At 38.5% G+C, this 14,109-nt stretch overlaps 1 protein-coding gene across 1 annotated transcript in view; it reads right to left on the reverse strand.

The window, feature by feature from the left end:
- LOC137291763 (ATPase family AAA domain-containing protein 2-like) overlaps positions 1-14,109 on the reverse strand; it is a 56,336-nt gene that overhangs the window by 14,202 nt on the left and 28,025 nt on the right. Inside the window, exons 14-18 of the mRNA XM_067823280.1 lie at positions 13,579-13,893; positions 9,888-10,056; positions 7,295-7,481; positions 5,290-5,475; positions 755-890 (exon numbers count right to left, since the gene is read on the reverse strand). Of these exons, the coding sequence (XP_067679381.1) occupies positions 755-890; positions 5,290-5,475; positions 7,295-7,481; positions 9,888-10,056; positions 13,579-13,893 (993 nt within the window). The remainder of the gene's footprint in view (positions 1-754; positions 891-5,289; positions 5,476-7,294; positions 7,482-9,887; positions 10,057-13,578; positions 13,894-14,109) is intronic.

Raw genomic sequence — 14,109 nt, forward strand, 5'->3', positions numbered from 1 at the left:
CAAATTTGACTGTAACAAATGTCTCTGGGACAAGGAAGTAAATCACAAACTACTGAATTACTTGCTGATCAATACAACCAATAAAGTTTCATAATGTTTCTCATTTGAAGATTTTCCTGACCAATTATATTTGGCATGTCAGTAAAAAACATGAATTCTTTGGCAACCAATGCATGATGGCTACATCAAAGAAAGACCTCATCAATAAATTCTTGAAATTCACAGAACTACAATTAGATAACCAGGTGGCAAGGTCTAAATGACCGATAAATTCACAAGAAACATTTTTTCCCTTTTAATTGGTCGAAGGATCACAGAGAAAAGTGCATCAGGCAAACTTGTCAACAGCAAACTCAACTCGGGGTTTCTTAACATCCTCAAGTACATACCGTCCTCAACCTCAGAGGGTTTCAACAATGGTGACTTTGCTCTGAGCTTAAGATGCAACTTTCGCAGAGTCTCATTGCCTACCACAAGACAAGCAAACACAGACAAAGTGAGAAAAACAACACAAAGTAGGGTAGTAGGTGCAGCAGAGGGGCCATCAGTGTATGTAGCAGTAGCAAGGCTTGGTTCAGTTCTACACTAGAAAGGAACAAACAGCCATTGAGCATGCATTTATGACAGGTTAAAATGAGGATCAGTTCAGATCTTGATCAGAAAAGAACTGATTACCTAATTAGTCTCTTATACTCCGGTTATGCATTCAGTTAGGATGGCAAAGACAACTCGTTCTTGCGTCTAATGACCATACCTGCTTGCTTCTTGAGGGGTGGAGGTCGGATTGCTTGATTGAGAAGAAGATCCTTGAAGTATTCTCTTCGTTCATCTGCCTGGGGGTCTCGCATCTCCAGGACCTCGCCACCATGAGAGTCAAACAGAAGCTGAAGCTGTAAACAAGGACATATGAACATATCATGTGATCAGATTGGCTACCAAGAGTCATCAGAAGATGGCATATCCCCCATCCACAACATACTTCAAAGAACGAATCTTCTGACTGTTACTTGATGTTTTTTTAGACTAAGTTTGAATCATTTCTGAGGAAATAATGAAAACTACAAATGCCAAATATTTGTAAACAGCAAAACACATTACTTCAAGATCTGCCTCATATATCTACCAAGTTTTGTTGGAAGATATCAAATGGTTTATGCTCTGGAGATGATGCCCATCCATCAATTTCGAGACTTAAAGGGGCACTGATGTGGAGCGAATAATGTTTCTCACCAACGGTCTAATTACGAAACCAAGCAGCAAATTGATCAGCACCCACTCCCTCGACCGTGACGGACAAAGGGAGTGGGCTCCTGTCCACATTAGCAGAATTTCTTCACCCTAAAAAGTGAGGAGGCCGGATGCCCATCACATGCTGTTATTTATAAATAGCCATGGTATTCCTTATCTGATTGTAACAAAATATCCCGGCAGTGTAGTTTTTTTCTGATGCTGGATGGTATAGTGACAGATCCACTTTGATCCTATATATACCTCGATATTTAATCATGTGAAAATATGATGTCTACATACACGTAGCAAGCCATTTGTTTCATATAAGTCTGAAAGATTGCAAAGCTTTATATTTTTATAGTCTTTAGGTTTGGCCCAGCAGTCATAGCAAACATCATACGTAAATGTTGGTAGCTACGACCCTGGTTTATTATGTATGATAATAAAAACACACACCCGATATATCTGAATTCGTAAACTAATAACGACTTTGCCACTGGTAGAGAAATCTGAAAATTTTCTTACATGAAAAAAAAGATGATACCTATTTACCCAAGTACATAGCAAATACTTTTGTGCATTTCTTATGTAACAACAAAGTTCTGTTGGTATCCTGAAAACAGTTTCGGCCCAAAAGTGTTTTCAGGCTGCATGCGACACAGAGATTACATCTTCCTTGCTGTAACTCGCGTTTGGTGGTGTGAACCTACACGTGTTATTTGTCATCATTCACATGATGGTCAGTTAATGAATTTACAACGGGTATAAATAGTGGTAACACCACTAAAATTATTCAACCTAGGTTCCTATTTGGCATTTCTCCTGTCTGGAGTAAATACTCAACATTATAAATTAAGGTCTGTAGTGGCAAATGTATTGTAAATTATGTAATATGTGCATGTAAGTGATGCAAGAGGGTTTATCAGCTGAGTTACAAAAACAAACATCGATCAAAGGAGTAAGCGATAACACACTGATTAATTACCTCCACAACAGATTTGTCAAAAAGGCAGTGTTTATGAGTGTAGATTTACATAATCTATTCTGAATACACCCTGTCGTAAAGTACAAGTGTAAAACAACATACTTCCTGTCTTTGAATGTCATTTAGAAGTGTAAATACATAAGAATGAAGATTTTATGGATATCAACTTCTTTATGAGAGAACACAACGTTTCGGAGTTAATGCTTACTCCTTCATTACTCCTTACACCTGATGAAGGAGTAAGCATTAACTCCGAAACGTTGTGTTCTCTCATAAAGAAGTTGATATCCATAAAATCTTCATTCTTAACATACTTCCTACAAAGAATTTACCGCCACTGCCTTGATTGATTGATTGTTGCTCATTATTGGCTAACTAATGGCGGACATCATACAGTTAGTTGCAAGGTGTGCTGTCCTGGGTGACCAGTGAGATTATGTATACACCAGTGTGAAAATTTCTCTAACGATGTGTCACTTTTTCTCATATTAGACTGTTGAAAGACACAAGACATAGAGCCGGAACAGCTACAGATGAATGGAATATCGTTCTTTTATGTGATATTGATGGATACATTCCTGAACGAGGTAATAGTCTGACATTGTTGCTATAACTTTCGTCTGTCTTAAATTTAATATTTGCATTTTGTTAAAATTTATTTTTTGTAGCATTCAACAGAAACTGTATTGTATTACAGAAAACATACACTAGGTTGCGAATAGGGCTTGTGTCAAATATGATTCATGTTGGCAATCTGTACAATGTTTAGATATTATATAATCATGTTAGAAATTCACTGTAAGTATAAGCAGACCGTGTGGGGTTTTTTTCATTAACTTTCAAGATGCATACAAATGTGACAAGGAACTAATTAGGTTTATAAGACAAAATATAAAGACCTACACTTACTTTGTTATTTTTCAGTCCTAACATGTTCTTTTTTTATATCACTGGCAGATGAGTAAACTTCAAGGTGTTTGATTTGTTTTCATAAAAAACAAAGTAAAATGACTTCATCTTTGTTGATCAGTCTACACATAAACTATCAATTGCACATATGGGAGGCACAGCAGAGATCACAAACCAGTCATGAATTCTGGGATATCGTCCGGGTACCCACGGGAGAAAAACAATAACAAATGAAACCACCAGTCCACGGAAATTGCTCTGCATCTGTGCCCCTTTAATGCCTGTTTCCATGGAAACACAGAAAAATAAAAATGACAAAAATCTGCAAATAGCAAAAGGCACCACTATAAGATCTGCCTCAAGTTTTTCGAGTTATGCTCCGGAAACGAAGCCCAAACCATTTCCATGGAAACTGAGAAAATAATAAGTGAAAAAAGCCTGAAAATAGCAAAAGGCACCACTCTAGGTTCTGATTGACATATCTTTTGTTTAAAAATATTGAACAGTTTTTGAGGTATGCTCCTGACACAGTATGGACAGGCAGACGGACGGATGGACGGACAGACAGACAGATGAGGCAACGACTAGGTCTCCTTGCATAACATGCCAGGGGAATAAAAATGCCTAAAATGTGCAATTAGAAAAGGAAGAACCTTAGCTTCAGTTTGTTATGTCTGCCCATGGTGGTCTAAAAATATTTAACAGTTTTTGAGTTATGCTCCAGAAACAAAATAATTATGGACAGACAGACCAATGAGGCAACCACCATATCCCCCTGAATTACATGCCAGGGAGAAATTAATCTGCTAAGTCCTAAAGCCTAAGAATAATCTCAAATGTTCAAAACATGATACTGATGAAGCAATACTGTTCAGTCTAGCTGTTCAATAAAGCACTCTTTCACCTTGAACTATTACAATGAATTCAACACAATAGTGACCAGTTTTTGCTCAGTCAGATACCATAGGAAGGACACTCCTTTCATATACTTCGTATGTAATGGGACCTTGTGTGATATTTTCTTTATTATCCATGTTATATAGGCATTAAACTGACAAAATAAGGTGTTTTTGTTATTTTTAAGGTTTCAAACTGAAACCAGTTTCAGAAAGATGTTGCGGAAGAATGTCATACTGTGAACACTATTTGCATGACGTCACATTGTGATGACACCACTATTTCTACCCCTTTGGCAACTGACGACATGTCAGTTGTCATTGCCTTGAAAAGCTCCTGTAGTAAACTACTCCGTAGCACCCCATTACTTGGTCTACAGTGCGTCTTAGCAAACTTAGCTAATATCACTGGTGGAAACATTGCATTTATGTTTATCAACGGATATGTCTCAGTTTGACTCATAATCAAACAGCAACATGGAAACATTCACAATATTTACATTCACACAATGCATGTAAGTTGTAGAATGATTGAATTCACATGTGTGTTATGAACGGAAACATAGTTCCATCACAACATGACGTAATTGAGAGGTCACCTGTTATCCAGTCAAATAGTCATAATCTCCAGTCAAGCTGTTACAACACAGGTCAACACAATACAACACTCGTTTCACGTACAATATTAGTAAGCAACTACCCATACGTTGACCATGTGGGTAATAAAGCACATTTTCACAATTACGAGGACGCCTGCATCATAACAGTTCCGGGCGAAAATGTGCATTATTACACTATATATGGTCGTAGACCGAACTGTATTTCACACTCGCACATGAGTACCCTCCCTTTCCTCGATGTTTTGGCGCCAATATTGGTCACATGACCGTAAATGTCAAAATGACGAAACAAAGTCCTTAATTTGAAATTGGTACATACCGGTCCATTCCTGAAAAGTAACGGAGCAAGTACACAGAGGAATGATGTCGCAAATGTAATTTAAGAAATGATTTCTGACTTCAACACTGACAAACAAAATAACAGATTGCCTGACCAAAGCTACACATTACTGTCACTTTTACAATAATAAAGGCATGCATGATAGTCATCTTCTGGGCAGGTCTGTTTAGCATAGAAAAGTTGCTTCTAAGGGCAAGTTGACTGTAAACTATTTGGCACTTCTGGCTCTGAAAACTGCCAACAATTACACAAAGTACAACAAGTTATAATAATACTCCACATCCGAAAATTGAAGACAAACAAACTAACCAAGCTGTCTATCTGTGGGTAAGGGACCTCACTGGTGGCCAAGATAAGGATAGGTGTGGTCGGATCCAGATCCTGGATCATGGTGAGGAATGTGGCCCGCAGCGTGTCATTGAGCACCTCCCACCACTGGTCAACATATGGCATGTACACAATGCTGGGGGAAGACCGCCGCGCCTCACGAAATACCTGCAACACATTAGGAATACAACTCCTCAGGTATATCGACGTTGTTAACAAATGACATGAACTTTCAACTGAATATTCGGAAACATATAAAGAAACATTTTCATTTTCTTGGATTTTACACAAAAACCAGACAAAACACAAGAAAATGTCAGCTGTAAGGTGATATGTAATATGGTAGAAATAATCCCCTAATGTCTTTTATATCAGTTCAAAAGAAAGGATGAAAGTCTAGAACTCCCTACAATTTCTCCAAGAGAAACCTCCAAGGATCATAGACCCCCACCCATCCATCCATCCATCCATCCATCCATCCATCCAGGCCAGATTACACACCACCATTTCATGTGTCATACATCTGAAATGGTCAGCATGATATCAGTAAGAGAACCATTAGCCACAGACATCTGTAATATAAGACAGGCTATAGTTAAAGGTCACATGCAACGTAAAACACAACTTTGCAGATTCTGGTACCTTTTGGTATGCAATTACCGAAACGAATAATAAAAAATGCCAATTCAATCTATAAAATTGAAAAAACGTGATGAAAAAAAAAGGAGTTCAAACGTTTCACTAAATTCCCCCCAGCGCTGGGGGGAAAACTGGTTTCAACAGCTGTGCTGCGCTGCGTCCATAACGCATGCGCAGTGAATAGATTCGCGGAGCTTGAAACAGTATGCATACTGAGGTCGTGAGCAGTAGTCTAATCTTGGTTGTGTACACAAACAAGTAAATAATCTGCTCGTTACGTAAAAAAAACATGTTGATTGTGGTGAGCAGTCTCTGTCACAGAGAAAGCTCAGTGTCTGGTTTATTCACACCTATATGTCTGCCTGTCTGTCTGCTAAAGACAACATGCAATACACAGCTTCAGTCATTGACCACGTGCGATTTGAACTTAACACCTATCAGACTATACGACATAAAGAAAATAAGCTGATTTATGACTCGTGCACCCGAGTCCCGTGTCTGCCACATTATGTAATTAGGCATGTGTGATACACATGACATGTTTTTATGTCTGTGGGTTGCAAACAAACTACAGCCATTTTTTTCGGATGACTGGATCTGACGGAAACTGGTGCAAACTCTTGTCAGTTTCAAGTCCTGCCTTGTACTTGGACGAATGACAGATTCCAGCCGCGCAGTAGTTTACTATCTCTACTGACATGATTTTTTTATTGGATAGAGCGCAAATTCAGAGAATATGTATTTTCCAAACCCAACATCTCTATATACATTCTTCATGGATAACAACTTCTTTTAGTGTATATGATTTTGTTTGACAATTGTATATGAATCCATACTGAAACGACGGATCAAGTACACTAAAAGAAGTTGTTATCCATAAAGAATTTTACTTTCTGGTGACTGGCTATACTTCTAAAATGCCCATCAAACAGATCATCTTTCTGTACACACAATGAAACCTAGCATATCAGCAAATGAAACAGCCAATCGGAAGCCTTCGTTGCACTTGAGTGCATATCCACCCGCTATGGCTGGGTTCGGTCTCCCGAGGGCTTCGTTTCGGGGGAAGTAAGCCCAAGTACAAAATATTGCACTTTTGAATCGCGATTGTACGCTTATAATTGTGTTTATTTGTTTTTTTAAAAGGAGCAGTGTATATTATATGTCATGAATAAGTGATATATGTGTTTTAATTATGTTTGATTTTTTGGTTGCATGTGACCTTTAACTATCGGCCCCCATCATAGTCAGGTACATGGGGACGCTTTAAGCTCAGGAAGGAATTCCAGCTATTACGGACATCTCAGTCACTTTCTTCTCTGGCCACAACCATGAGATGCTGAAGTACCTGAGCACACGACTCTTCTGGTGTCTTGGCAGAAGCTGCATACACTGTGGGTAGGTCCAGAACTTGCACTGGCAGCTGTTCTAAGTGATGGAGAATAGCTGGTCCAAGATGAGATGTCTGTCCCTGCCCACGACTTCCACATAATAACAGTCTTGGCCGATATGTTGTTGGAACCTGGTAGGATTGTCTGAGAAAAATACACACACTGGATTTCAACTAAGAATGCACACTAGCACTTGTACATTAGTAAACTGAACTTCATTCATACCACAATATGTATCACACAATCATTTTGTTGTGCTTGGCATAACAGGTGCTTTCAAGTAACATTCATGTGTTCAATGTAAACACAGACCCAGGATCTTTAAAATGTTTCCTTAATTCCAAAATGCAAGTTTAATTCAAGGTTTATTCTAAATTACCTCCCTTGTGTACATGCATATTCATATTCTTCTGTTAACCACAGCATAGACGGCTGTTTTATGTGTGAAAGGCAAAGTATGACATTCACAAAAGCTGATGGCAAAATTGATCAAACAAATGTTGTAATCTGGAACAAATATTGTAATCTGGAACAAATACACCTCTGAATTCAAAATCAGACTCTCAACACTTTACATAACAGGGTACATCAAAAGATAACAAGGGTCATCAGAAGATGACATATCCCCCCCGGCCCCCCATATTTGAAAGGACAAATCATCTGACTACTTGATGTTTTCTTAGATTAAGTTTGAATCATTTCCATGGAAGAATTGCAAAATATAAATGCCATATATCTGTAAACAGCATAAGGCACCACTTCAAGATCTGTCTCATATATCTGCCAAGATTTTTTGAAAGATATTAAATGGTTTTCCAGTTGTGCTCCGGAAACGAAACACACCTCTCACTTTTGCGACTATGTCCGAAACGTTTCCACGGAAACCAAGAAAATAATAAATCAAAAAAACCTGTAAATAGCAAAAGGCACCACTTCAGGTTTTGACTGATATATCTACCAAGTTTTGCACAAAAATATTGAACGGTTTTTGAGTTCTCTCTGGAAACAAAACCTGTCCCACCATAAGACTAACACCAAAACCATGTTTTTGTCAATATGTGCACTTGAAAAACAAACTTATACAGACCTGCAGGAGTTATGAGTGAGTGAGTGAGTTTAGTTATACGCCTCACTCAGCAATATTCCAGCTATATGGAGGCGTGATTACACGATGCAATTTAGAAAGTGGTCAAATGCAACATGTGTCATATCTGGGATTTCACTTTCTTAGTTAAGTACAAATTCTAGTAATGTTTTGGTGGAGTCCCATCCGGGATTCGAACCCGCACCCTCAGTCAGGCACCTAATCGCCAGCACACAAAGTCAACCGCCTAGCCCGCTCAGCCACCGCGACTTCCACATAGTGTGCTGGCGATTAGGTGCCTGACTCTGAGGTTGCGTGTTCGAATTCTGGATGGGACTCAACCAAAACAGTACTAGAATAATTATTTGTACTTCACTAAGAAAGTGAAATCCCGAATATGACATATGTTGCATTTGACCATATGTTGTATATGGCGGCGGTCTGTAGATAATCAAGTCTGGACCAGACAATCCAGTGATCAACAACATGAGCATCGATCAGTGCAATTGGGAACCAATGACACGTGCCAACCAAGTCAGCGAGCCTGACCACCCGATTAAGTTAGTCACCTCTTACAACAAGCATAGTCGCCTTTTATGGCAAACATGGGTTGCTGAAGGCCTATTCTACCCCAGGACCTTCACGGGTTGTAGGGGCTATGAATTCTTAAAAGAAAGTCCTCTTTGGGAAACATATAAGCATTTTTATGTCCATCAAAAATTCCTACAACAGTTGTAACAATATTTTGTAACAAGAGTCATCAGAAGATGACATATCATTCCAACCTCCACATATTTGAAAGGACAGTCACTTGATGTTCTTTTTTTGACATCTGAATCATTTCCATGGAAATCATGAAAAATATAAATGCCATATATCTGTAAACAGCAAAAGGCAACACTTCAAGATCTGTCTCATATATCTGCCAAGATCTGTTGAAAGATTTGAACTGGTTTCCGAGTTGTGCTCTGGAAACAAGGCCCATCGCTCCCACCAAAAATTCCACTTCTCCATGGCAGGGGATAAAAAGGAGTTTTTTGTTTAGTAAATATTTTATTACAAAATATTATATAGTTATAACTGTCGTAGGAATTTCTAATAGACATAAAAATGTACCCCAAGGAAGACTTCTCAAAAAGAATTGGCAATATCAAAATCCATGTCACAGTAATTATTCTGGTAACTCAGTGAATGAATTTTTTGTGTTTTTTGGTGGACGGGACACGACAGAATAGAAAGAAGGCATGTTTCTGATTCAGCAAACCTCCTGGCTGTGCAGAATGCCCCCACAAGAGTTTCCCTGAGTTTGTACTTCCTATTACCACATATGTTCTGAGATCCAGTGTACATTTCAGTCTCTAACTTGCATCAATGCAACCATAATATTTCACCAAGGATTACAAATCAGCAAATCAAATGATCACTCTGAACAATGGTGAGACAGTAACCCATATTGAATAGCTAACCTGCCAAAGTTGAGATAAGCTGGAGCATGATCAGGGATAGGAGGTTCCAGACTCGATCGCTTTCGATTTCGACACTTTTCGTAGATTGATGGCATTTCTTCATCATCATCACTGGCTAACTCATCCAGGGTTACCTCCCCTTTTTGATTCTCAGCCTGGGAATTGGTGGCTGCAAAATTTCAAGTTAACACTCATGAACAATCACACCAATACTCTGAAAAAAAACCAGACACAATCATGTTAAAAATGCTGACACAAGATGAAGAAGATGACGAAACTATTTACAGAAACTGAGATGTACATATATCTAAATGCAATTAAGAAAATTTCATGTAAAAACATGTACCGTATCTGTAGTGAGCATGTTTTGAAATACAGTGGTAAAGGGAACCAAATCTGAGTACTTAGTGTGAAGTAAGAATTCACTTATCAATCATTATCCAATCACTCCTAATATCTAACTAAGATATCATAAATGTGTCCAGCCGACAGTTCAAGGATTACTGTAAGCAATGAACACAAAATAGTGCAAATGTTGACACTTCACCAAAAAATGTGCTTGAAAGTAAGTGAAACCCAAACACTGTCGCTTCAGAAAAGATAATATTCCACATAATTCCCACATGCAGCACACTATCTTGGAACTACTTGATAAGTGATTCAGGTTCCTAGTTTCGTGAAGTAGATGAAGAAAACAAGGGCCATAAGACCAGATATTCCCCCCAGCCTCACACATGACAGAGCAAATCATCTGACCGTTACTTCATGTTTTTTTAGACTACGTTCCAATTGTTTCCATTGAAATAATGAAAAATAAAAATGCCAAATATCTGTAATAGGCCTCATCTATCTGCGAAGTTTGGTTGAAAGAAATTAAATGGTTCTGACTTGTGCTCAGGAAACAAAGCCCACCTAAACCCATTTGAGAAACAGTCCGAAACATATCCATGGAAACCCAGAAAAATGAAAGTGCCCAAAATCTGCAAATGGCAAAAGGCACCACTTCAAGACCTGTCTCATTTATCTGTTGTTTCCTTTTAAAGATATTGAACAGTTTTCGAGTCTGAATCATTTCCATGGAAACCAAGAAAGTGATAAATTACAACAAGCGTCATCAGAAGATGACATATCCCCCCGGACCTCACATATTTGAAAGGACAAATCATCTGACAGTTACTTGATGTATTTTTAGACTAAGTTCGAATCGCTTCCATGGAAATCATGAACAAGAAAAAAAGTCATCAATATCCCCCACTAAAGCAAAATGTCCTTCATGACTATGTCTACAAGTTATTATTACACCAAATGTTTTGGTGTGCATATAGAAAAGTAGGAGAATTATGAAAGGTTTTAAAAGTTCTGCTACTGAACGGGGCATAACCACCTATTTCAGCTTGGTGCCATGGAAACACCAAAAATATTTTAGTCAGAATTCCAAAACTACCAAAAGGCACCAGTACACCAACATAGCTATCTATGTGCCACGTATGGTGAAGAAATATTAAAAGGTTTTAAAGTTCTGCTCAGGAAGAGATAAATGTGCAAGGATGGACTGAGCACATTTTAATTAAGAAATACAGTTCGTTCTACCACCATGTATAGTGTAATAAAGCTCACTTTCGCCCTGAACTATTATAGTTAAAACACGAGGACGCTTGAGTCCTAGTGCTTTAACGATATAACAGTTCAGGGCGAAAGTGTGCTTTATTACATTATACATGGTGGTAGAATGAACTGTATTTCTTTTCTAAGATGCTGTATTTAATAATTTCTATGCCTAATTTCAAATAATCTAAGGCAGAAAACAAACGATGACCTAAATCAAGAATCCTTGCACAGGGCTAACTGGTGCACTGTTCTTTTGACGTGTCAGCCCCCTATGTTAAGACAAACATTACTAGAAAAACAAAAGATGAACAGTTTGGTGAAGGTTTATGTTCGGGTTAAATATCTTCTCTAGATCATTTTAATTACATCTGTGATTCTCTTAAACCATATAAGGCAAAATGACCGTCTCATTTCTACTACCAACGACCAGTACATTCAGCTAAAGCTGACTAGTCATGCGACATTCCACGATTGCATTGTGGGAATGTAAACATTGTCAACATTACCATGGCTCTGTAAAATTTTTAGTTAAACTATGAGACATTTTATCCTTCGGAAAACATAAACGTAATGTTTCCACCAGTGATGCTAGCTGTGTGATGCAACTGCAAACCAAGAAACAGGATGCAATAAAGCAGTTTACTGTGGAAGGCTGTACAAGGCGATGACCCTGACATCCATCGTGACGACGGTTACATTATGACGTAATGTGAAAAAGTTCGAGAGGGGGCAGACTGGAATGGCGCAGTGACATCAACACATTGTGACGCAATGCTAAAGAGTACACATTATCGTCTGATAAAGTATCGTCGGCGCCTTTGATCTTTCACCTAAGCATCTTAGAATACCCTCCACAAAACATGTTACGCGGGATAAGAATGTTATGACATTGAGGCCTTTGTTCATTGCACATGAACAGACCAGACACAGTGATTCAGAATGGCAAGGGTCATGGGTCATTTTACACATTAGAATGAAAAATGGCCTATCAAAAGTGTGACGGTTACTATTGATACGAAGATTCTAAATTCAGTAAATGGCCTATAATCCTGAAAATCTCCCATTGTCAAAGTTCTCCATCCCAATCCCTGTAGACTACACTAAAATTTCAGATTCTTTGCATAAATTCATTTCAGCGGCAGTCATGCTTGACATTTACTCCAGTTCCAACTTCACTGGGCACAAACTCCATTTCAAGTGAATGTAGCCATCATTTAGAACCAAAAGTGTGAACTCGAGTGGAATGTTTGGTGCTCACTCTCCATGTTAAAACCACTGACTTAAAATAACTAAGTTTGGCGTTTGATTAACTTACGATGCACTGTCTTTATGCACCTATCAAAACAGCTGATAAACATCAACTATCAATCACAATCCTGAAGAAAAGGGAATTTCTGCTTCTGTTCATAAATTTTGTTCAACATAGAAGTAAAGGGTTGGAGAGAAGGGCACACGTCCATTGCTCTGGCAATGAAAGTAATAGGGCAATACTTCTTTTCGGAAAAAAAGCAAGGAGAATAGGTTTGTTTTTTTGTAAACTTGTCCTTTAATTACAAACCTTGTAATATGTGTCACTATTTCCTTTCATTACAGTGAACTTAATACACCATTGTGCATCAAAATATCCACTTATAAAATGTGTACTTTTATTCATGCAAGCAAGGGACACCCACATCCATGATTTACTTCCTAATTTACAATATGTATGGCATCTTACCAGGGATGTCAGGGTTAGGGTTAGGGTTACTTCCTAATTTACAATATGTATGGCATCTTACCAGGGATGTCAGGGTTAGGGTTAGGGTTACTTCCTAATTTACAATATGTATGGCATCCTACCAGGGATGTCAGGGTTAGGGTTAGGGTTACTTCCTAATTTACAATATGTATGGCATCCTACCAGGGATGTCAGGGTTAGGGTTAGGGTTACTTCCTAATTTACAATATGTATGGCATCTTACCAGGGATGTCAGGGTTAGGGTTAGGGTTACTTCCTAATTTACAATATGTATGGCATCTTACCAGGGATGTCAGGATTAGGGTTAGGGTTACTTCCTAATTTACAATATGTATGGCATCTTACCAGGGATGTCGAGAGATGCAAGAGAAGACAGCACACTTGGAAATACATCCTGTAGCAAGCTCAGTGCTTTCTGGAACTGGCGTTTTAACAGTGGCTCCACAGCGAAAGTCAAAGATCGAGATGGTGATGAGACAGATCGTTGTGCAGTTGGTACTATAGCCTGCATGCCTTTGAAGAAGTCCTTTGCCGAGACATGTATAGAAGAGACATTGAGCTGCAGCTTTTCATTGCTGGTGTAAATCTGTGGATAGCGTCGCCGGGAGGCATGCAAAGCTGCCTCTGTACACAGGGCTTTCAAGTCAGCACCACAATAGCCTGCAAATCAAACATACCAGTACCCCATCACTTTTTCACACAGCAATATACAAGACAAGCAATCATCTTGTAGCTATCCTAACTTCCTTTGACAATTCCAGTGTGGGCCTGCTGCAGAAGCATGGGTATGAGAAATCTTTTCTTCAGAAACGTTTCAGTAAATCATTAACAATTTAAATCTACCAACAAAACTGCAATTGTAAATGTAACACGTTT

This window comes from Haliotis asinina, chromosome 7 (genome assembly GCF_037392515.1).
Source record: "Haliotis asinina isolate JCU_RB_2024 chromosome 7, JCU_Hal_asi_v2, whole genome shotgun sequence".
Lineage (NCBI taxonomy): Eukaryota > Metazoa > Mollusca > Gastropoda > Lepetellida > Haliotidae > Haliotis > Haliotis asinina.